The sequence below is a fragment of the Somniosus microcephalus genome, chromosome 4 (assembly GCF_052327205.1).
Source record: "Somniosus microcephalus isolate GS21.2 chromosome 4, FLI_Smic_1.0, whole genome shotgun sequence".
Taxonomy (NCBI): Eukaryota; Metazoa; Chordata; class Chondrichthyes; order Squaliformes; family Somniosidae; genus Somniosus; species Somniosus microcephalus.
In genome coordinates this window covers 156,343,484-156,367,181 of record NC_140990.1, presented here as the reverse complement: position 1 = coordinate 156,367,181, position 23,698 = coordinate 156,343,484, and the positions used below count along the sequence as shown (strand labels likewise).

Genomic DNA, 23,698 nt, shown 5'->3' with positions numbered 1-23,698 from the left:
CTGACAGGTGATCCTGCTCTCACCTCTAGCCTCCAAGCTCTGTCTCGGCATTGCAAGCTTTCCTGTCTCTGTTACATCGATCTTTCTATGGTCACTGCTCCTCTGAACTTTTCTCTTGTCCCTCCTAAGCTACTAATACTCCACCCCAACACTCATTCTCCTCCCTACGTCCTCACTGTGTTGAACTCTATTTCTCAGGACTCGAAGACTGGGGAGTCTTCCTCACTTGCCTCAGTCCTCCCTTCCTCCTACAATCTAGGGACTTTAAAAACTTGGGGGGGAAAATTCGGTATCGACCATTTTGGGGCGCTAACATCGCCTGCGCGCTAACTTTAACGCCTGGCGCTAATTAGCGCCAGCGACTGTGAAATTGAGTTTTAGCGCCCCTAGAGGGAAATCAAGCGCTCCACACTTCTCTTAGGGCGCTAATGTCGGAGAGCGGGACGCTACCTTCAGAGCGCTAATCAAGTTCCGCGCTGTCAATTAGAAAGTCGTCAGCTTTCTAGTTCTTAAAGGGGAGGTTCAATCATGCTGCACAGCCTCACTCTGATCATGCTGCTTGTGAACTGGGCCTTCACTCAAAGAAGCCATGGCTGATCAGAGGCCCAGGGAGAGAGAGAGAGATCGCGCCGATTCAGCGACCAGGCATTGGAGACTCTGGTTGCGGCCGTGGAACGCCAACGGGCACTGCTCTTCCCGGACACTGGCAGGAGGCCATTGCCACAGGCCTTTAGGAGGATGTGGAGGGAGGTCGCCCAGGACGTGTCGGCCACAGAACTCTCACCCAGTGCTGCAAGAAGATCAACGACCTCACTCAGGTGGTCAGGGTGAGTACATGCTTCAAAAACCTCTACATCCCACCATTGCAACCTCACCCTGTGCACACACTGTATAAACCACCACATCCCCAACACTCTCCCAGCAACTATGCCCACCTACTAAAAGTCACATCCACATCTCACACCTTGCATATATTAACAGCTATTCAACCATGGTAGACACATCTGCCAAACACATGGCTGCACACTCACTCACACGCTTTCCTTTTTCTTGGAGGCCAAGCTTGCTCACAACAGGAGGGAGCAGCTATGAACGGGAGGAGGTGAGGCAGACCTACACCCCCTTACAGACCTGGAGGAGCGACTGGTGCACATCATTGGGGCCCAGGTCGTGGGCGCTGTGGCCGTCGGAGACATCGACCCCCTTGGGGACAACAACGGTATGTTCATCACCTCTCCCTCCTCTCATACCACTTCCCCTTCACACCACAAGCTTTTCCCACTTTCCATCTAAGTATACTGTCTCCATTCCTTGCTCCCTTCCTGCCCCCCTCCCCTGACCTTAACTCCACCCTTGTGCCTTTATGCTTTCAGATAATTAGCCAACAGCTGACCAGCCTGTCCCTCAGCCTCTCAGTGGCAGTGATGCAGGAGAGGAGGAGGAACAACAAGCCAGAGCCTCACTGCCTGTGTCTTCCGAAGGCGCTAGGTCTGATAATGGGGCCACGCGGTCGCTGGAGGGGAGCCTAGTACATGGGTCTGACGTGGGTGAAGCTCTGGGACCCAGCAGGCTGCAGCAATGCCATGGGGAAAGGAAAGCTCTGGGACCATCTCCCCGAAGGGTGAGTTCACAAATGAGTTCTGCTGCACAGGACTCAGATGAGGACGTCAATGTGGAGACGTTGACCAGACGGGCAAAGGGCATGCTCATGAGAGCAATGGCAAGGGTGCCCGAGAGCATAGATGCACTGGCAAGGAGCGTGGAGGAGTCCGCCTCCAACATTGCACTCAGCTCTGCTCACACCATCGAACCCATCCTTGGCAGTTTGCTAAGGATGGTCGACTTGCAGAGAGACCGTGGGGACCCAGACCTCATGCCGCGTGTCATGGGTGAGGTGGCAGCAGCTATTGCAGCACAGGCCGAGGCAACACAATGGCTTAGTGTTGTAATGGAGTCAGTAATGCTCTCATGCAGTCTCAGATTGATGCCGCGCAAGCGCTGACTGCTGCCATCGTCGCTGGGTCGCCCACAGTCCCTCAAGGATCTGATGGTACCGCAGCAGGCCAACAATCTGTCCTTGAGCAGATTGCTCCGGATGCTGAGATACTGCCCCGGGGGAGTGGCAGTGTGTCGGTCGAGCAGGAAGGTGCTGTCCTCTCTTAGGATGACAGCATTCTTGCTCCCACCACTGCCACTCCGCCATTGCACTTGTCGCAGCCTGTAACCCAGCCATCCCAGACTGCCGCCGCCTATGCTGAGGTGGTGCAGTCTGCAGCCGGGCCCTCCAGGCCCAGAGCTTGTCGAGGGCATCCTGCAAGGTCATCTGCAGTCTCTGGCTCCCAGACTCAGCAGCCTTCCACCAGCCTTGTACCCACTGGGGCCACATTACGGAGGAGCAGTAGGCTTGGGAGGGGGGAACTCCAAAGGGGAGGGAAATCATTGAGGAAGGGCGAGTAAAGAATACTTTAGTAGCAAATGGGGGTAGTGTGTTAATAAATTGATGTGTTTGTTTTGTGATGTTTTGTACATGGGTCTGATGTGGGTGAAGCTCTGGGACCCAGCGGGCTGCAGCAATGCCACGGGGAAAGGAAAGCTCGGGTAGTAGTTATGCTTGTAAATAAATATTTGTGTTTGGTAACAAATAGTTCAGTTTGATAAGAAAGAGTTGTGTTTGTTTATGAATGGTCGTGTTTGTTTATGAATAGTTGTGTTTCATAAGAGAGAGTTCTGTTCGGCAATAAATTGTTAATTTGACGTTGCACATTTTGTGATGTTTCTCATTTGACCTTTGCCCGGTGATAGGGGCTGCGAGCTCGATGTAATGATGTGGTTGTGCTGCGCAAACGCCATGTGATATATCAATTATTGGAAAGGCTGTCTAGTGAGGCGCTCATGCACGGCCCTTGCAGAAGCAACATTGAGTGGCTCCGTCCTCCGTTGCTGCTGCTCCACCTCTGCCTCCTCCTCCTCCTCCTCCTCTCCTTCTTCTTCCTCCTGAGGTGGACCTCCAATACCTGGTGGCAATGTCTGGATGCTCAGAATGGCCAGGTTGTGCAGCATGCAGCACACAATGATGAAAAGGGAGACTCGATCAGGGGAGTACTGCAGGGCTCCTCCAGAGCAGTCAAGGCAATGGAACCTTTGCTTTAGCACCCCGATAGTCTGTTCGATCAGGTTCCTGGTGGCACTATGGCTGTCATTGTCTGCGTGCTGAGCAGGAGTGTTGGGGTTGCGGAGGGGTGTCATCAGCCGGGTGCCGAGTGGATAACCCTTGTCTCCGAGCAGCCAGCCGCGAGCTTCATGTTGTGAGTGGAACAGTGCTGGGACAACATTCTGTCGCAGGATGAATGCATCATGGCTGCTGCCAGGATAGCGGGCATTGACGGCGAGGATGAGCTGTCTGTGGTTGCACACCAACTGAACATTCAGAGAGTGGTAGCCTTTGCGGTTGCGGAACACCTCTGCATTGTGATGAGGTGCCCGCAATGCCACGTGGGTGCAGTCAATGGAGCCCTGAACCATGGGGAAGCCCACTATCCTTGCAAAGCCACATGAGCGTTCGTCCTGCTTCACTCTGATCATGGGGAATGAGAGGCTCTCCCTTCTCCTTCTGTAGAGAGCCTCTGTGACCTCCCGAATGCAGCAATGGATGGCGAACTGCGAAATCTTTGCAGCATCCCCTGTTGAAGTCTGGAAGGAGCTGCTGGCATAGAAATTGAAAGTGACTGTGACCTTAACTGCCACTGAGAGAGACATCTTGGTCCTGAGCTGAGGCTCAAGGCTCAAGCCTCTGCAGGAGGTGGCAGAGATCTATGACCTTGCTGAAGCGGAGCCTTCTAAGGCACTGCTCCTCTGAGAGATGAATGTAGGAGAAGTGCTCCCGGGAAACCCTGGGAGGTTAAGGCCTCCTGTGGTGAGATCTGTCAGCCCTCATCCTACCTCTGGCCACATTTGGCAATCTCTGTCTCTGCATCCGCTACCTCTGACGTAGTTGCCATAGGGCAAGGTGGAGTGCCAGTACAGCCCCCATAAATGAGAGAAAAGAGGAAGTAGAAATGTTCAGAGCAATACAAGTGAAGAAACTGTTAGAGCAGCAACAAAGCAAAAATGGAGAAAATGTGAACACAGCCAAAACGCTGTCTGACAAGCCAGCAATGGATCTGACCTCCCAATGAACCGGTCATTGACCCTTTAAATTGCACCCTGGGAGCGGTAATCCCAGTTATCAACGCCTGCTATTTCTGTTGTTCTCAGCACCAGGCAGTAAGTGGGGGAAGTGACTGAATTTTGCATCCGGGGCACTAACGGGGCGTTGCGCTCATTGACGTCACAGTCTGAGCGGCGCCAGAGAGCCAGGCGCTAAGTGTTAGCGCTGGCACTTAATGCCGACTGAAGCTCATGGGTGATGTTGGAATCGCCGCGCCCGGGCGATAACAGGAGGCGCGAAGGTACCGAATTTCTAGCCCTTTGTGTCGCTGATCTCATCTTCTCTCCTATCCTTCTCTACATTGCTCGTGCCCTGTGCCAAAGGACTATTCACTTCACCTCAAGTTTTTTGCCAACTGATCCAACTGCTACTTATTCCCACAGGATGGCCAGCTGACGATGAGTGAGATGACAACAAAAGTCAGAGGCATGCGTTCCTCTGAGGAGCAAAACATAAACCGGATCCATCCAATTCAAGCAGAGAATTATGATCAATGCAAAAGCGTGTACAGCAACGACATGTTGAACACCATCAAAAGAAGCCCCAGTTTTATCAACACTGGGCAAAGTTCAGCCAAAGTCATCTTGGAGGAACAGGTAGAGTGTGAGCAGACAGAATGTATTCTGCTTCGAATGGCTTTTGTGTGATCCAGGAGAGCACTGGGAATGGAGTACTTTTCATTTCAAGCAGCCATTGTCCCATCAAACACTCCCAGGGCAGGTACAGCATGGGTTAGATACAGAGTAAAGCTCCCTCTACACTGTCCCATCAAACACTCCCAGTGCAGGTACAGCACGGGTTAGATACAAAGTAAAGCTCCCTCTACACTGTCTCATCAAGCACTCCCAGTGCAGGTACAGCACGGGTTAGATACAGAGTAAAGCTTCCTATACACGGTCCCATTAAACATTCCCAGGGCAGATAGAGCATGGGTTAGATACAGAGTAAAGCTCCCTCTACGCTGTCCCAGCAAACACTCTCAGGGCAGGTACAGCACGAGTTAGATACAGAGTAAAGCTCCCTCTACACTGTCCCATCAAGCACTCCCAGTGCAGGTACAGCACGGGTTAGATACAGAGTAAAGCTTCCTATACACGGCCCCATTAAACATTCCCAGGGCAGATAGAGCATGGGTTAGATACAGAGTAAAGCTCCCTCTACCCTGTCCCATCAAACACCCCCAGGGCATGTACAGCATGGGCTAGATACAGAGTAAAGCTCACTCTACACTGTCCCATTACACACTCCCAGGGCAGATACAGCATGGGTTAGATACAGAGTAAAGCTCCCTCTACACTGTCCCATCAAACACTCTCAGGGCAGGTACAGCACGAGTTAGATACAGAGTAAAGCTCCCTCTACACTGTCCCATCAAACACTCTCAGGGCAGGTACAGCACGAGTTAGATACTGAGTAAAGCTCCCTCCACACTGTCCCATCAAACACTCCCAGGGCAGGTAAAGCATGAGTTAGATACAGAGTAAAGCTCCCTCTACACTGTCCCATCAAACACTCCCAGGGCAGGTACAGCACGGGTTAGATACAGAGTAAAGCTCCCTCTACACTGTCCCATCAAACACTCCTGGGGCAGGTACAGCACGGGTTAGATACAGAGTAAAGCTTCCTATATACTGTCCCATTAAACACTCCTAGGTCAGATACAGCATGGATTAGATACAGAGTAAAGTTCCCTCTACACTGTCCCATCAAACACTCCTGGAGTGCAAGAGCCAGCAGCTGCTGAGAGTATCGGGAAATCGAGAGCACAGATTGAAACAGATAAGGAGAACGTCTGCTGGAAGGAGTGCCACAATACTGAGCAAGACACCATGGAGCAGCAGGCAGTTCGGTGGGTGTGGCAGGGGTTAGGGTGGGGGACGAAGGAGAAGAACATGCAGGTTTTAGTTATGGGGATTCGACAATTAAAGGGATAGATAGCATCCTCTGTAGTCACAATTGAGAGAAATTAAGGGTGTGTTGCCTACCTGGTGCCAGGTTAAGGGATATCTAGAAGCAACTGGAGAGTAATTTGGAAAAGGAGGGGAAAGATCCAGTTATTGTGGGGAATGTTAAGATCCAGTTGTCATGGTCCATGTCAGGACCAAGAAAGAAAGAAAAAAAGACTTGCGTTTATATAGCACCTTTCACGACCACCGGAAGTCTCAAAGCACTTTACAGCCAATGAAGAACTTTTGAAGTGTAGTCACTGTTGTAATGTGGGAAATGCGGCAGCCAGTTTGCGCACAGCAAGCTCCCACAAACAGCAATTTGATAATGACCAGATAATCTGTTTTTTTAGTGATGTTGATTGAGGGATAAATATTGGCCAGGACTCCCCTGCTCTTCTTCAAAATAGCGCCATGGGATCTTTTACATCCACCTGAGGGAACAGACGGGGCCTCGGTTTAACGTCTCATCCAAAAGACACCACCTCCGACAGTGCCGCACTCCCTCAGCACTGCACTGGAGTGTCAGCCTAGATTGTTGTGAACTTGAAAGAACAGAGAGGAGTTGCTGCTGAGTGAGTATTAGGAGTTAGGAGCTAAATTAAAAAGCAGGACCTCACAGATGATAATCTCTATTTTACTACCCGAGCCACGTGCTAATTGGCATAGGGATAAGCAGATCAGGAAGTTGACTGCGTGGCTGAAAGAGTGGTGTGGGAAGAAGGGGTTCTATTTGAATGGACATGAGCTGTACCATTGGGGCGGGCTGTAGCTGAACAGGAGTGGGACCAGTACCTGAGCTGAAAGGATAAATAGGACTGTAGCTAAGACTTTAAACCAATAAAGTGGCGGGAAACAGTGTATTAAAAATAAATTTGAAACTAGCCTACAGATAAGTAAAAGGGATCAGAGCGAAATCCAGGTCATCAATAGTGTTAAAGGCAATATAAATACTTCATGTTCAGAACAAAATATAGGAAATAATAACAAAATAACTGATCAAAATACAACAGGAGTGATGAAAAACAAGGAGTGTGATCAGTTAAAACATGTTAAAAGCAGCATCAGGGCAGGACAGGGTCTGTTGCCCAATTCAAAGTTCGATACACTAATGCACGTAGCATAAGGAATAAAACGAGTGGATTAGAAGCGTAAGTTCAGTTTGAATTGTGTGACATAGTGGCCAACACGGAGACCTGGTTACAAGCTGGGCATGACTGGGAGATTAATATTTCACTATTAATGGATAAAACTGCATATGAACAGTGGGAGCTGTTCAAAGAAGGATGTATTAGAATGCAAAACCTGTATATACCACTAAAGGGTAAAAGCTCTACTTGTGAAATTAAACAACTTTGGTCAACAAGGGAAGTGAGAGATGGTATAAAACTTAAGAAAGGGCTTATATTAAGACAAAGAACAGTAGAGATTCCGTGGACTGGGAGAAATATAATGAACAGCAAATGTATGCTAAGAAAGTGTCTGGAGCTGCAAAAAGGGAATATAAGAAAAAGGGATATCAAGGACAGCACTATAGGTTTATCCAAGTATATTAAGAGAAAGAGTGTGGCTAAGAGTAATGTGGGCCCCATAAAGACAGACGCAGGCAATATTGCAATTGAAAATCAGGAACTGGCAGATTACTAAATATTGTGGGTGGTGAACCTGTGGAATTCTCTACTACAGAAGGCTGTGGAGGCCAAGTCACTGAATATATTTAAGAAGGAGATAGATAGATTTCTAGACACAAAAGGCATCAAGGGATATGGGGAGAGAGCGGGAATATGGTATTGAGATAGAGGATCAGCCATGATCATATTGAATGGCGGAGCAGGCTCGATGGGCCGAATGGCCTACTCCTGCTCCTATTTTTCTATGTTTCTATTTACTTTGTATCGGTCTTCACAGTAGAGGAAGAGGATAAAGTACCAGAGATACGAGGAAAAGTAAAAATAATTCAAAGGGAGGAACTAACCAGATTTAATACAAGTAAAATAAAAACCTGAAAATGAAAAATAAAATAAAAGGACTAAAGATAGACAAATCTCTAGACCTGATGGTTTCCACCCCAGGGTATTAAAGAAGAAGGTGGGGAAATTGTAGATTCCAGTGACCTCCCCACGACAGATTCCAGTGACCTCCCCGCGACAGATTCCAGTGACCTCCCCGCGACAGGTTCCAGTGACCTCCCCACGACAGGTTCCAGTGACCTCCCCGCGACAGATTCCAGTGACCTCCTCGCGACAGATTCCAGTGACCTCCCCGCGACAGATTTCAGTGACCTCCCCGCGACAGATTCCAGTGACCTCCCCGTGACAGATTCCAGTGACCTCCCCGTGACAGATTCCAGTGACCTTCCCACGACAGATTCCAGTGACCTCCCCGTGACAGATTCCAGTGACCTCCCCGTGACAGATTCCAGTGACCTCCCCGCGACAGATTCCAGTGACCTCCCCGCGACAGAGTCCAGTGACCTCCCCGCGACAGATTCCAGTGACCTCCGCGCGACAGATTCCTGTGACCTCCCCGCGACAGATTCCAGTGACCTCCCCTGACAGATTCCTGTGACCTCCCCGCGACAGATTCCAGTGACCTCCCCGCGACAGGTTCCAATGACCTCCCCGCGACAGATTCCAGTGACCTCCCCGCGACAGATTCCAGTGACCTCCCCGCGACAGAGTCCAGTGACCTCCCCGCGACAGATTCCAGTGACCTCCGCGCGACAGATTCCAGTGACCTCCCCGCGACAGATTCCAGTGACCTCCCCTGACAGATTCCTGTGACCTCCCCGCGACAGATTCCAGTGACCTCCCCGCGACAGGTTCCAATGACCTCCCCGCGACAGATTCCAGTGACCTCCCCGCAACAGGTTCCAGTGACCTCCCCGCGACAGATTCCAGTGACCTCCCTGCGACAGATTCCAGTGACCTCCCCGCGACAGGATCCAGTGACCTCCCCTGACAGATTCCAGTGACCTCCCCGCGACAGGTTCCAGTGACCTCCCCGTGACAGATTCCAGTGACCTCCCTGTAGTGTTCGAGTATAAATAATACACGGACTGCAGGAGAACAATAATAACAGGTATTTACTGAACAGAGGGTAACTTAAGACTGACGTACAGAAGCCTGCTATGGCTTTATATACAGGGGTGGTCACTGCCGGTACTGCAGTATAGAATCAGTTCTTCTCTTAAAGGTACATACACAACAATTCCTCCCCTTTTAGATAAACAGTACATAACATTCATTTAACAACTAAATAATAACTAATTACAATTACAATTTTCTTTGTACTATATACATCAACTGAAATAATCATTTATAAGTTCAGTCTTTGAGGAGGCTTCCTGATCCTGACTGGATAGCGCCTTTCTCGAGCATCCTGTTCTTGCGGCGGAGTTGATTCTGGTTCATTGTCATTGGTTGGTTCGTCAGCTTCCAATACCACTGCTTCTGAGGTAGACGCAATCTGTACTTCGGGTTGATTACCAGGTGCACCTGCTCGTGGTATAGGTTTGGCTTGTTTCTGTGACTCTAGAATCTGGTCAGCATGGCGTCTCACAATGCTCTCTCCAACGTCCACTGTGTACATTAGTGGTCCCTGCTGTGTGCATATCGTTCCTGGCTGCCATTTTTCTGTTCGGTAGTCGCGGGCCAAGACTGGTTGCCCTATCTTGAAGCTCTTGGTTGGCTTCTCATTTATGTGCTGGAATTGCTTATCCTCAACATCTCGTCTTATGTTTGGTTTGAGCAAATCCAGGCGACATCTTAGCCTTCGGTTGAAGAACATTATGGCTGGAGCTTGGTTGGTGACTGCATGTGTCGCATTCCGGTAAGCAAACAAGAAATTATCCACCTTGTGTTGTACTGGTATGTCGTCATTATTCATTGCCTTTATTGCCTTTTTGAAGGTCTGAACAAACCTCTCAGCCAATCCATTTGTGGCTGGATGATATGGGGCAGATGTGTAATGTTTCACCCCATTATTCCTCAGAAACCTCTGGAAATCCTCGGACACAAACTGTGGCCCACTGTCGGAGCAAATCTGTTCTGGCAAGCCATTCCTGGTGAAGATGGTCCGTAGGACTGCAATAATTTTCTCCGTGGTGGTGCAGGACATTTTGATGACCTCTGGCCATTTCGAATGGGCGTCCACAGCGATTAGGAACATTGAGTCCATAAATGGACCAGCAAAATCAATGTGTACCCGTTGCCATGGAGATGAGGGCCACTCCCATGGATGTAGCGGGGCCTGTGGTGGAGCGCTTTGGACCTTCTGGCATCCTGTGCACCTCTTGGTCATATCCTCGATTTCTTTATCGATTCCCGGCCACCACACAAATGCCCTGGCTAGGCTCTTCATTTTTACCCCTCCCAGATGACCCTCATGAAGCTCATTGAGCACTCTATCCCTTAACTTGGGTGGAATTACCACTCGGGATCCACACATCAAGGTCCCCCGGCACACTGACAGCTGTTCTCTCCTTGGTGAGAATGCTGGCAACAGTGAGTCACCATGTACTGGCCATCCCTTCACCGTCAAATCATAGACCCGAGAGAGTGTCGGGTCATTTCGGGTTTCCTTCTCTATACTTGAGTTTGTAACAGGTAGACATTTGACTGTGGTCGCATGGAATATCTCAACAGGGTCCACTGCAGGTGCTTCCTCTACCGTAGGCAACGGTAGGCGCGACAGCCCATCAGCGTTTCCATGCTGTTTCGTACCCTTGTACTCTATGTCATACTGATGTGCCCCTAGAAAAAGTGACCATCTTTGCAGCTGTTGCGCCGTCATCACCGGAACACCCTTCTTTGGGTTAAAAATGGAGACCAGGGGCTGATGATCAGTCAGTAGGGTGAATTTCTGCCCGTGCAGATAGTGATTGAACTTCTTCACCCCCCACACCAGGCTGAGGGTCTCCCTGTCAATTTGGGCGTAGTTACGCTCGGCTGAGGTTAACGAGTGCGACGCAAAGGCTATTGGCCTCTCTGAACCGTCAAGGAATTTGTGTGACAGCACCGCTCCGATGCCATAGGGAGACGCATCACATGCTAACCGAATCGGTAGTGTTGGATTGTAGTGGGCCAATACTTCTTTTGAAGTGATTAGGCATTTACATTTCTGAAAGGCACGCTTACACTCATCACTCCATTTCCATGTTACTCCAGTTTGCAGTAGGGCGTTCAGTGGGTGCAGAATTGTAGATAAATTCGGCAAGAACTTATGGTAGTAGTTCACCAACCCAAGGAACGACCTCAGTTGCAACACATTTTCCGGTGCTGGAGCCTTGACTACAGCCTCAATCTTGTCCGACGACTTATGCAACCCTTCCTCATCAATCATGTGGCCACAATACGAGATTTGTCTCCTGAAGAACTCGCATTTGGGGCGGTTGGCTCGTAGCCCATATTCCTGTAATCTCGTGAGCACCTGCTCCAGGTTGGCAAGGTGTTCACTGTCATTTTCGCCCGTAACCAGGATGTCATCCAAATAACATTGGGTCCCCGGGATCCCTTGCAGGACTTGTTCCATTGCCCTCTGCCAAATAGCCAGGGCTGATGCTACCCCGAATACCAGTCAATTGTACTGGTAAAGGCCTTTGTGAGTGTTTATCGTGAGGTATTTCCTAGATGCTTCTTCCACCTCCATTTGTAGATACGCTTGGGCCAGATCAATCTTTGTAAAGCGTTTCTCTCCAGATAGTGAGGTGAAAATATCTTCTATCCGTGGAAGTGGATATTGTACTGTGTGTAGGACTGGGTTCACAGTCACCTTGAAGTCCCCACAGATGCGAACCTTCTTCGGTTCCCCAGGCGTGCTGCTCAACGATTTCTTCATTACAGGAATGATGGGTGTGGCCCACTCGCTCCAGTCCACCTTGGACAGCACACCCGAACGCTCCAGACTCTGCAGCTCTGCTTCAACGGCTGGGCGGATCGCGTAAGGTACCGGTCTGGCCTTAAAATTTTTTGGGTTTGTGTTATCTTCGATTTTTATCGTTGCTGTTACTCCTTTTAGAGTCCCAAGTCCTTGTTGGAACACCTCTTTCGCGTCAGTTAGAATCTTTGACAGTCATCCAGGTGTGACATCATCATCCTTTTTATCAGTCACAGTTAGCGCCTGAATGGAATGCCAATCCAATTGTATTTTTTGGATCCATTCACGTCCCAATAATGGTGGTCCTCCATCTGGTAGTATATATAGATACAGTTTCTGTGTTTCCTTGCCGTTGTATTCAACTGGCACCCTTATTTTTCCTCTGGGGTAGACTTTTTGCCCCGTGTATGTCTTCAGTACAATGGACGTGTCCTTCAAGGGTATGTGTGGGAATAGCCGCTCATAGTCTCGTCGATTCATGACAGTTAGGGCTGATCCTATGTCCAATTCCATCTTTACTGGGGACCCTGCTCTCATGAGGGTGACCCAAATGGTTCGGTGATCCTCCTTTGCGATCACGTTGTGTAACTTTAGACAACTTAGTCTCCTGCTCCCGGAGTCCTTATCACTCTCCTGATCTTCCGAACTACTGTCTGTCAATTTCTTTACTTTCTTGTACTTTTCCTTAGTAGTTCTTGTAGTGTTGGTTTTCTTTCCCGACCTGCAGACTCTTGCTATGTGTCCCATTTTCCCACATTGCCTGCATACTTTGTCCTTAAACCAGCAGTCCTTCTGATCATGGGTTGTTCTGCCGCAGCGATAGCACTTTTCTGCTCCATACGCCATTTCGTTAGCGCTGTATTCCTGTGGTTTCTGTTGTATTTCCGCAGCTCCCCGTGCTGCTGCTTCATAGGATACTGCCACGCTGAAAGCCTGTTCTAGCGTCAGGTCCTTTTCCGAAAGTAGTAGTTTCTGGGTTCCTTCACTCTGGAGCCCGCAGACAAACTTATCCCGTAAGGTGTCTGCCAGTTCTGCTCTGAACTGGCAGTGCTTCGATAACTTGCGTAGTTACGTAAGATAGTCAGCATTGCTCTCATCTTTGTGCTGGTTTCTTTTATGGAACTTGAATCTTTTTGCTATCAGCAGCGGTGTAGGGTTTAGGTGTTCCTGTAAGATATTAACAATTTCTTCAAAACTTTTCTCCATTGGTTTAGCTGGGGTAATTAAATTCCGCAATAGGCCATACGTTCTCGCGCCCATCAAATTTAATAATACCGACGCCTTCTTTCCATCGGCCACCTCATTTGCCTTGCAGTACACTTCAATTCTTTCCACATATGTGGTCCAGTCTTCTACCTCGTTGTCGAAAGCAGTGATACTGCCACTTTTCGGCATCTTGGGTGATTTAAAATGGCGTCTCCCGCACTTTTCCTTCTTCACCAATGGATTAAAATGGCGCCTCCCGCGCTTTTCCTTCTTCCCCAATGGAATAAAATGGCGCCTCCCGTGCTTTTCCTTCTTCCCCAATGGAATAAAATGGCGCCTCCCGTGCTTTTCCTTCTTCCCCTTGCTGCCACGCTGCTCCTAGCGTTCTGCAGGGTAATGGCGGCGACACGCGGCTTCGGCGCGTCTCACTTTTCCTTCCCCTTGTTTTATTTTCGCTACGCTGCCCGGTTCTTGAGCACCGACTGCGCCCTGTGCGCTCCACCCTCTCTCTCTCTCTTTTCCTCCCGACGACGCTGCACGGCCCCTTTGCAGAGCCGCTCGATTGAGCTCGAGCCCGCCGCAGTCTGGAAGGGTCAGCACACTACCTGCTACCAGCACGATTTGCTGGAACACCTTGACTGGGGAGCCAAGCCCAGCTCTCCACAGCCTCTCCTGCAACTCTCCAAACTCCGATGGATCCTTGGGCGGTTGCCCGCGGTCGACGCCTGTTGTTCTGACTTCGACCTCCAAAAGATGCAGTACTGCAGGTGAGTTCGAACCTGTTCGTCGCCAATGTAGTGTCCGAGTATAAATAATACACGGACTGCAGGAGAACAATAATAACAGGTATTTACTGAACAGAGGGTAACTTAAGACTGACGTACAGAAGCCTGCTATGGCTTTATATACAGGGGTGGTCACTGCCGGTACTGCAGTATAGAATTAGTTCTTCTCTTAAAGGTACATACAACACTCCCCGCGACAGATTCCAGTGATCTCCCCGCGACAGATTCCAGTGATCTCCCCACGACAGATTCCAGTGACCTCCCCGCGACAGATTCCAGTGACCTCCCCAGGCAGATTCCAGTGACCTACCCACAACAGATTCCAGTAACCTCCCCGTGACAGATTCTAGTAACCTCCCTGCGACAGAATCCTGTAACCTCCCTGCGACTGATGCTGCTTTTAACATGTTTTAACTGATCACACTCCTTGTTTTTCATCACTCCTGTTGTATTTTGATCAGTTATTTTGTTATTATTTCCTATATTTTGTTCTGAACAGGAAGTATTTATATTGCCTTTAACACTATTGATGACCTGGATTTTGCTCTGATCCCTTTTACTTATCTGTAGGCTAGTTTCAACTTTATTTTTAATACTCTGTTTCCCTCCACTTTATTGGTTTAAAGTCTTAGCTACAGTCCTATTTATCCTTTCAGCTCAGGTACTGGTCCCACTCCTGTTCAGCTACAGCCCGCCCCAATGGTACAGCTCATGTCCATTCAAATAGAACCCCTTCTTCCCACACCACTCTTTCAGCCACGCAGTCAACTTCCTGATCTGCTTATCCCTATGCCAATTAGCACGTGGCTCGGGTAGTAAAATAGAGATTATCATCTGTGAGGTCCTGCTTTTTAATTTAGCTCCTAACTCCTAATACTCACTCAGCAGCAACTCCTCTCTGTTCTTTCAAGTTCACAACAATCTAGGCTGACACTCCAGTGCAGTGCTGAGGGAGTGCGGCACTGTCGGAGGTGGTGTCTTTTGGATGAGACGTTAAACCGAGGCCCCGTCTGTTCCCTCAGGTGGATGTAAAAGATCCCATGGCGCTATTTTGAAGAAGAGCAGGGGAGTCCTGGCCAATATTTATCCCTCAATCAACATCACTAAAAAAACAGATTATCTGGTCATTATCAAATTGCTGTTTGTGGGAGCTTGCTGTGCGCAAACTGGCTGCCGCATTTCCCACATTACAACAGTGACTACACTTCAAAAGTTCTTCATTGGCTGTAAAGTGCTTTGAGACTTCCGGTGGTCGTGAAAGGTGCTATATAAACGCAAGTCTTTTTTTCTTTCTTTATTGGTCCTGACATGGACCATGACAACTGGGTCTTAACATTCCCCACAATAACTGGATCTTTCCCCTCCTTTTCCAAGTTACTCTCCAGTTGCTTCTAGATATCCCTTAACCTGGCACCAGGTAGGCAACACACCCTTAATTTCTCTCAATTGTGACTACAGAGGATGCTAACTATCCCTTTAATTGTCGAATCCCCTATAACTAAAACCTGCATGTTCTTCTCCTTCGTCCCCCACCCTACCCCCTGCCACACCCACCGAACTGCCTGCTGCTCCATGGTGTCTTGCTCAGTATTGTGGCACTCCTTCCAGCAGACGTTCTCCTTATCTGTTTCAATCTGTGCTCTCTATTTCCCGATACCCTCAGCAGCTGCTGGCTCTTGCACTCCAGGAGTGTTTGATGGGACAGTGCAGAGGGAGCTTTACTCAGTATCTAACCTGTGCTGTACCTGCCCTGGGAGTGTTTGATGGGACAGTGTAGAGGGAGTTTTACGCTATATCTAACCCGTGCTGTACCTCCCCTAGGAGTGTTTGATGGGACAGTGTAGAGGGAGCTTTACTCTGTATCTAACCCATGCTGTGTCTGCCCTGGGAGTGTTTGATGGGACAATGTAGAAGGAGCTTTACTCAGTATCTAACCCGTACTGTACCTCCCCTGGGAGTGTTTGATGGGACAGTGTAGAGGGAGTTTTACTCTGTATCTAACCCGTGCTGTACCTCCCCTGGGAGTGTTTGATGGGACAGTGTAGAGGGAGCTTTACTCTGTATCTAACCCATGCTGTATCTGCCCTGGGAGTGTTTGATGGGACAATGTAGAAGGAGCTTTACTCAGTATCTAACCCGTGCTGTACCTCCCCTGTGAGTGTTTGATGGGACAGTGTAGAGGGAGCTTTACTCTGTATCTAACCCATGCTGTATCTGCCCTGGGAGTGTTTGATGGGACAGTGTAGAAGGAGCTTTACTCTGTATCTAACCCGTGCTCAACCTGCCCTGGGAGTGTTTGATGGGACAGTGTAGAGGGAGCTTTACTGGAGCCTCTCGCGGGGAGGTTACTGGAATCTGTCGCGGGGAGGTTCCTGGAGCCTGTCGCGGGGAGGTTCCTGGAGCCTGTCGCGGGGAGGTTCCTGGAGCCTGTCGCGGGTTGGTTCCTGGAGCCTGTCGCGGGGAGCTTCCTGGAGCCTGTCGCGGGGAGTTTCCTGGAGCCTGTCGCGGGGAGGTTCCTGGAGCCTGTCGCGGGGAGGTTCCTGGAGCCTGTCGCGGGGAGGTTCCTGGAGCCTGTCGCGGGGAGGTTCCTGGAGCCTGTCGCGGGGAGGTTACTGGAACCTGTCGCGGGGAGGTTACTGGAACCTGTCGCGGGGAGGTTCCTGGAGCCTGTCGCGGGGAGGTTCCTGGAGCCTGTCGCGGGGAGGTTCCTGGAGCACGTCGCGGGGAGGTTCCTGGAACCTGTCGCGGGGAGGTTCCTGGAGCCTGTCGCGGGGAGATTCCTGGAGCACGTCGCGGGGAGGTTCCTGGAACCTGTCGCGGGGAGGTTCCTGGAGCCTGTCGTGGGGAGGTTACTAGAATCTGTTATTAGAGACAGAGTGACTGAGCACTTGGACATATGTGAGCTGGTCAGAGAGAGCCAGTATGGATTTATGATGGGTAAGTCATGTCTAACAAATCTGGTTGAAATTTTTGAGGAGATAGATAAAGGAGTGTCTACGGATGTTATTTATATGGACTTCCAGAAGACATTCAATAAGGCTCCACTTAAAAGACTGGATCTGGGGGCAATCTATTGACCTGGGTACAGAATTGGTTAGGAGATAGGAGACAGAGAGTAGGGATAATGGAGATGTACTCCAATTGGCAGGATGTGACTCGTGGTGTCCCCCAGGGTTCAACTTTTCAATATATTTATAAATGACTTAGATGAAGGAACAGAGAGCTGTAATTCAGGAAATACTGAAAAAGCTGGGGCACTTTCCTTTATAAAAGAGAAGGCTGAAGGGTCTAATGATCTAATAGAGGTCTTTATAATTATGAAGGAATTTGAGAGGGTAGGTGTAGAGAAGATATTTCCACTTGTCGGGGAGTCCAAAACTAGGGATAATAAATCTAAAATATTCACTAATAAATTCAATAAGGAATTCAGGAAAATCTTCTTTACTCATAGAGTGATTAGAATGTGTAACTTCCTACCACAGGGAGTAGTTGAGGCGAATAGCATCGATGCATTTAAGGGGAAGCTAGATAATAGGGAATAGAAGAATATGGCGATAGAGTTCAATGAAGTCAGGTGTGAGGAGGCTCATGTGAAGCATAAACACCGGCATAGACCAATTGGGCTAAATGGCCTGTTTCTGTCCTGTAAATTCTAGGTAATTAATTCTATGTATATCCAAGTTTGCTGATGACACCAAGTTAGGTGGCACAGTAAATAGTGTAGATAGGAGTAGAAAGTTGCAAAGGGACATTGAGAGATTAAGTGAGTGGCAAAACTGTGGCTGATGGAGTTCAATGTGGGGAAGTGTGAGGTCATCCAGTTTGGACCCAAGAAAGATAAATCAGAGTATTTCTAAATGGTGAGAAGCTAGGAACGGGGATGAGAGAGAGATTTAGGGCCCAAGTACAGAAATCACTAAAAACTAGTGGACAGGTACAAAAAATAATTTAAAAGGCTAATGGATTAGAAACATAGATGCATAGAAGATAGGAGCAGGAGTAGGCCATTCGGCCCCTCGAGCCTGTTCTGCCATTTAATGAGATCATGGCTGATCATCCAAATTCAGTACCCTGTCCCTGCTTTCTCCTCATATCCCTTGATCCCTTTAGCCTTAAGAAATATATCTAACTCCTTCTTGAGTATATTTAATGAATTGGCCTCAACTGCCTTCTGTGGCAGAGAATTCCACAGGTTCACCACTCTCTGGGTGAAGAAATTCCTCCTCATCTCTGTCCTAAATGGCTTACCCCTTATCCTTAGACTGTGACCCCTAGTTCTGGACTCCCCCGCTATCGGGAACACCCTTCCTGCATCTAGTCTGTCTAGTCCTGTTAGAATTTTACAAGTTTCAATGAGATCCCCTCTCATTCTTCTAAACTCCAGCGAATATAAGCCTAATCGACCCAATCTCTCCTCATACGTCATTCCTACCATCCCAGGTATCAGTCTGGTGAATCTTCACTGCACTCTCTCCATGGCAAGAACATCCTTCCTCAGATAAGGTGACCAAAACTGCACACAATACTCAAGATGTGGTCTCACCAAGGCCCTGTCCAACTGCAGCAAGACATATGAACATAAGAAGTAGGAGCAGGAGTAGGCCATACGGCCCCTCGGGCCTGCTCCGCCATTCAATAGGATCATGGCTGATCTGAACCTAGACTCACGTCCACCTCCCTGCCCGCTCCCTGTAACCCCTAATTCCCTTATCAGCTAGGAAATTGTCTATCTCCGTTTTAAATTTATTTAATGTTGCAGCTTCCACAGCTCTCTGAGGTAGCAAATTCCATAGATTTACTACCCTCTGAGTGAAGAAGTTTCTCCTCATCTCAGTTTTGAAAGGGCAGCCCCTTATTCTAAGATTATGCCCCCTAGTTCTAGCCTCACCCATCAGTGGAAACATCCTCACCGCATCTACCCGATCAAGCCCCCTCACAATCTTATATGTTTCGATAAGATCGCCTCTCATTCTTCTGAATTCCAATGAGTAGTGTCCCAACCTACTCAACCTTTCCTCATAAGTCAACCCCCTCATCTCCGGAATCAACCGAGTGAACCTTCTCTGAACTGCCTCGAGAGCAAGTATGTCTTTTCTTAAATATGGAAACCAAAACTGTACGCAGTATTCCAGGTGTGGCCTCACCAGTACCCTGTATAACTGAAGCAAGACTTCCCTGCTTTTATACTCCATCCCCTTTGCAATAAAAGCCAAGATTCCATTGGCCTTCCTGATCGCCTGCTGTACCTGCACACTAACCTTCTGTGTTTCATGCACCAGGACCCCCAGATCCCTTTGTACTGTAGCACTTTGCAGTTCTCTCCATTTAGATAATAACTTGCTCTTTGATTTTTTCTGCCAAAGTGCATAACCTCACACTTTCCAACATTATATTCCATCTGCCAAATTTCTGCCCACTCACTTAGCCTGTCTATGTCCTTTTGCAGGTTTTTTATGTCCTCCTCACTCACTGCTTTCCCTCCCATCTTTGTATCGTCGGCAAACTTGGATATGTTGCACTTGGTCCCTTCCTCCAAATCGTTAATGTAGATTGTAAAGAGTTGGGGTCCCAGCACTGACCCCTGCGGAACACCACTAGTTACTGATTGCCAATCCGAGAATGAACCATTTATCCCAACTCTCTGTTTTCTGTTAGATAGCCAATCTTCCACCCATGCCAGTATATTACCCCCAATCCCGTGATTTTTATCTTGTGCAATAATTTTTTGTGTGGCACCTTGTCAAATGCCTTTTGGAAGTCCAAATACACCACATCCACTGGTTCCCCTTTATCTACCCTGTTTGTTACGTCCTCTAAGAATTCGAGCAAATTTGTCAAACATGACTTCCCCTTCATAAAACCATGCTGACTCTGTCCGATTAAATTATGCTTATCCAAATGTCCTGTTACTGCTTCCTCAATAATGGACTCCAACACTTTACCAACCACAGATGTTAGGCTAACTGGTCTATAGTTTCCAGCCTTTTGTCTACCTCCCTTTTTAAATAAGAGACATCCTTGCTCCTGTACTCGAATCCTCTCGCTATGAAGGCCAACATACCATTTGCCTTCTTAACCACCTGCTGCACCTGCATGCATATCTTCAGTGACTTGTGAGAGTCCAGGGTGTAGTGTGAGGGACCAGGGTAAAATGTGAGACCCCAGGGTTTAGTGTGAGACCCCAGGATATAGTGTAAGAGCCCAGGGTGTAGTGTGATGGACCAGGATAAAGTGTGAGACACCAGGGTTTAATGTGAGACCCCAGGGTATAGTGTGAGACCACAGGGAATAGTGTGAGAGCCAGTATCTGAGCTGGTGGCTGCGACTGTCAGATTGAGTGATGGTGTTTCTTCTTCATCATCACTCTCCTCTCCCTCTACTTCTACTTCTAAACCACTGGGCAGGCTGGATTTCTTGGGTCTCTGAAAGTCACAAGGGTAGGGTTGTGGTGACGGGAGGGGGGGAAAGCAAGATGTGCAAGTTTACACCATCTGCAGCTTGTAAATCAGAAGAGATTGTGGGATAAGCGGGAAGTGCGATGCCGCTCAGCCATGCCCCTTATGGAATGGCCAGCACTGTCTCCTCCATGGGGGTGAGGTGATGCAGGCGAGCCTGTCCCTTGCCGGTTAGGTTCTGCTGGCGCCGGTTATGCGCCACCTTTACCTGCATGAGAGAGGGAACTGTGTCAGTGAGTGTGGTGCAATGTGTTTGGCGACCAAAACTGCACACAATACTCAAGGTGTGGTCTCACCAAGGCCCTGTACAACTGCAGCAAGACATCCTTGCCCCTGTACTCGAATCCTCTCGCTATGAAGGCCAACATACCATTTGCCATCTTAACCGCCTGCTGCCCCTGCATGCTTACCTTCAGCGACTGGTGCACAAGGGCACCCAGGTCTCTTTGCACTTCCCCTTCTCCCAATCTATTGCCATTCAGATAATAATCTGCCTTCCTGTTTTTGCCACCAAAGTGGATAACCTCGCATTTATCCACATTATACTGCATCTGCCATGCATCTGCCCAATCACCCAACTTGCCATAAAGGCATTGTTGGCCTTTATCTCAAGAGGGCTGGAACACAAGAGGGGTGGAAGTGATGCTCCAGCTGTACAGAGCTCTGGTTAGACCCCATCTGGACACTGCGTTCAGTTCTGGGCACCGCACCTCAGGGAGGAGATATTGGCCTTGGAGGGGGAGCAGCGCAGATTCACCAGATACCGGGGCTAAAAGGGTTAAATTATGAGGACAGATTGCATAGACTAGACTTGTATTCCCTCGAGTTTAGAAGATTAAGAGGTGATCTATTGAGGTGTTTAAGATGATTAAAGGAGTTGATCGGGTAGATAGAGAGAAACTATTTCCTCTGGTGGGGAGTCCAGAACAAGGGCAAGTAACCTTAAAATTAGAGCCAGGCCGTTCAGGGGTGATGTTGGGAAGCACTTCTTCACACAAAGGGTAGTGAAAATCTGGAACTCTCACCCCAAAAAGCTGCGTGGTTGGGCGTCAATTGAAAATGTCAAACCTGAGATTGATAGATTTTAGTTAGGCAACGGTATTGAGGGATATGGAACCAAGGCGGGCTGATGGAGTTAAGATACAGATCAGCCACGATCTAATTGAATGGCGGAACAAGCTCGAGCGGCTGAATGGCCTCCTTCGTGTTCGTATAATTCTATCATTAGAGACCTTTTAAAAAATGTTATTTGTTTATTTTCTTCAGGATCACTTCAGAAAATGGATTCACGAAAACGTCAGAAAAAAGGAATGTACATATTTTGCGGCGCACCAGAATGCCCCGGAGACAGCTGGGTAAGAAGGCAGAGAGCTAGTGATTGGGTGAGCTTGGGCTGGAACAGGCACATCACAGCCTTAGGCCCAGAGGAAAAGACAATTGCCAGTTATCGCTTTCGACATTCATCCCTATCCCAGGATCATCTGACAAGTGGATCGAACCCTTCCAATTCTGGGCACTGACAACACTATAACGTAACGGATACAGTAATCCCGCTCATAGATCAGACCATTTACAAAAAATTCGAGCTTTTCTCTCATATTTAGTGATGTGTATGAGTCCCTCTGAGATGTCCCTGCTCCAATTCAGAGATAGATGGCTTTGTGGTGCTGTTTGTAGCTCCACCCACCTTGGAGCCACTCAATGGCATCTGCCCTCTCCTTCTCACTGCCGGTTGCACCCTCCATCCCTTCCAGCAGCTGCTGCCACCCATGCCATGACTGAACCCTGACTCGGGCACCTGTAGCTGCCCTGAATCCTACATGATGCCATCTCCCCCGCAGCCGAGGCCGTGCCGCAACCAGACACCTCCCGCCCTGTCACAAACGGTGTTGTTCTGGTGCAGTAGTGCAGCTGTTCTTGTACTGAACCAGCAACCCAGACATTATGAAAACTCCACAGCGTGTGGAGAAATCCGGACATCCGGGTTTCCTGTCCAAAACTTCACCCTGCCTACGTAATGCACCCCTGTCAATATCCAGGCCAATGTAATGTCCTTTGAACTTGTCTAGCAAGCAACTCAGTTGTAAAAATAATCACTTTGTGAAGAAGGCCTATCAGCTCCTTCTCATGGCAGCCAGGGATGGACAATAAGTTCGACGTTGCCAGCATCACCCACATTCTGAGACCCCAGCCTGAGACTCCAGACTGACCCTAAACCGATCCCAGCCTGAAACCCCAGCCTGAGACTCTAGACTGACCCTAAACCGACCCCAGCCTGCGACCCCAGCCTAACTCCAGACTTAAACCTCAGACTGACCCAAGCCTGAGACCCCAGCCTGCGGCTCCAACTTGTGACCTCAGACTAACCCCAGCCTGAGACCCCAGCCTGACCTCAGTGTGACACTCCAGCCTGACCCCAGATTGAATCTCCTGGGAGGAGCAGGGAGAGCCTGGAGGATTGGGAGGAGGAGGAGCCGGGAGCAGCAGGATTAGTGGATGTTGTTGGAGGATCAGGAATTGTGGGAGGAGTGGGAGGAGCCGGGCGCAGCGGGAAGGAGCCCGGATGAGCGGGATTGGTGGGTGCTGCTGGAGGAGTGGGAGGAGCTGAGAAGAGAAGTGGCAGGCTGGGCTGGCGAGTTGGGTTAATGCAATGCTCCAGTCTACAATGATGCAGTTTGATGACAGGAATGACAGGCCTTGTGTTTCTCTTCAAAGGCGAGTATGTGAATGTGGATACTCCAGAGACTGTCACACTGAGGAGGCCATTAACCTGGGCCGATTACAAGGGGAGAAATGGAATTCCACAAAACACATCCGGCAAATTCCAACAGATGCATTTGGAGACATAGCATTTGAAGGACAAGGACAGAAGATTGGGAAGGTGCGTGGACCTATCCATCTATAGCACATTAAAAACCTTGGCATCGGTTTCACAGCTTGGCCACTGGTTGTCCTTCCCACTGCCACCTGGATCCTGCCTGGTGGGATCAGTTAAAACAACCCCTTATGTCTGTCAACATCTCCTGTGAACTTTTCCTGTATGAATTCCTCATGACCAAATTTTTAGTGGAAACTGTCATTGTAAACTTGTTAGACACGAACTGCAGCTCCACCACTGGCCGGGGCTGTAATTATAGTCTGACCAGTTTACAGAGAATCACAGACTGATGCAGCACTGAAGGAGGCCATTTGGCCCGTTGTACCTGTGCGGCTCTTTGAAAG

General features: G+C 49.0%; 1 protein-coding gene across 2 annotated transcripts in view; it reads left to right on the top strand.

Moving 5' to 3' along the window:
* The window catches only part of trpm2 (transient receptor potential cation channel, subfamily M, member 2), a 337,017-nt gene that overhangs the window by 14,665 nt on the left and 298,654 nt on the right, over window positions 1-23,698 (top strand). For both annotated transcript variants that reach the window (XR_015078103.1, XM_085985384.1), the window contains exons 2-4: window positions 4,591-4,803; window positions 21,743-21,831; window positions 23,192-23,357. Coding sequence is in view for 1 of the 2 variants with exons in the window: in XM_085985384.1 (XP_085841510.1) it covers window positions 4,606-4,803; window positions 21,743-21,831; window positions 23,192-23,357 (453 nt within the window). In the remaining variant the exon portion in view is untranslated. The remainder of the gene's footprint in view (window positions 1-4,590; window positions 4,804-21,742; window positions 21,832-23,191; window positions 23,358-23,698) is intronic.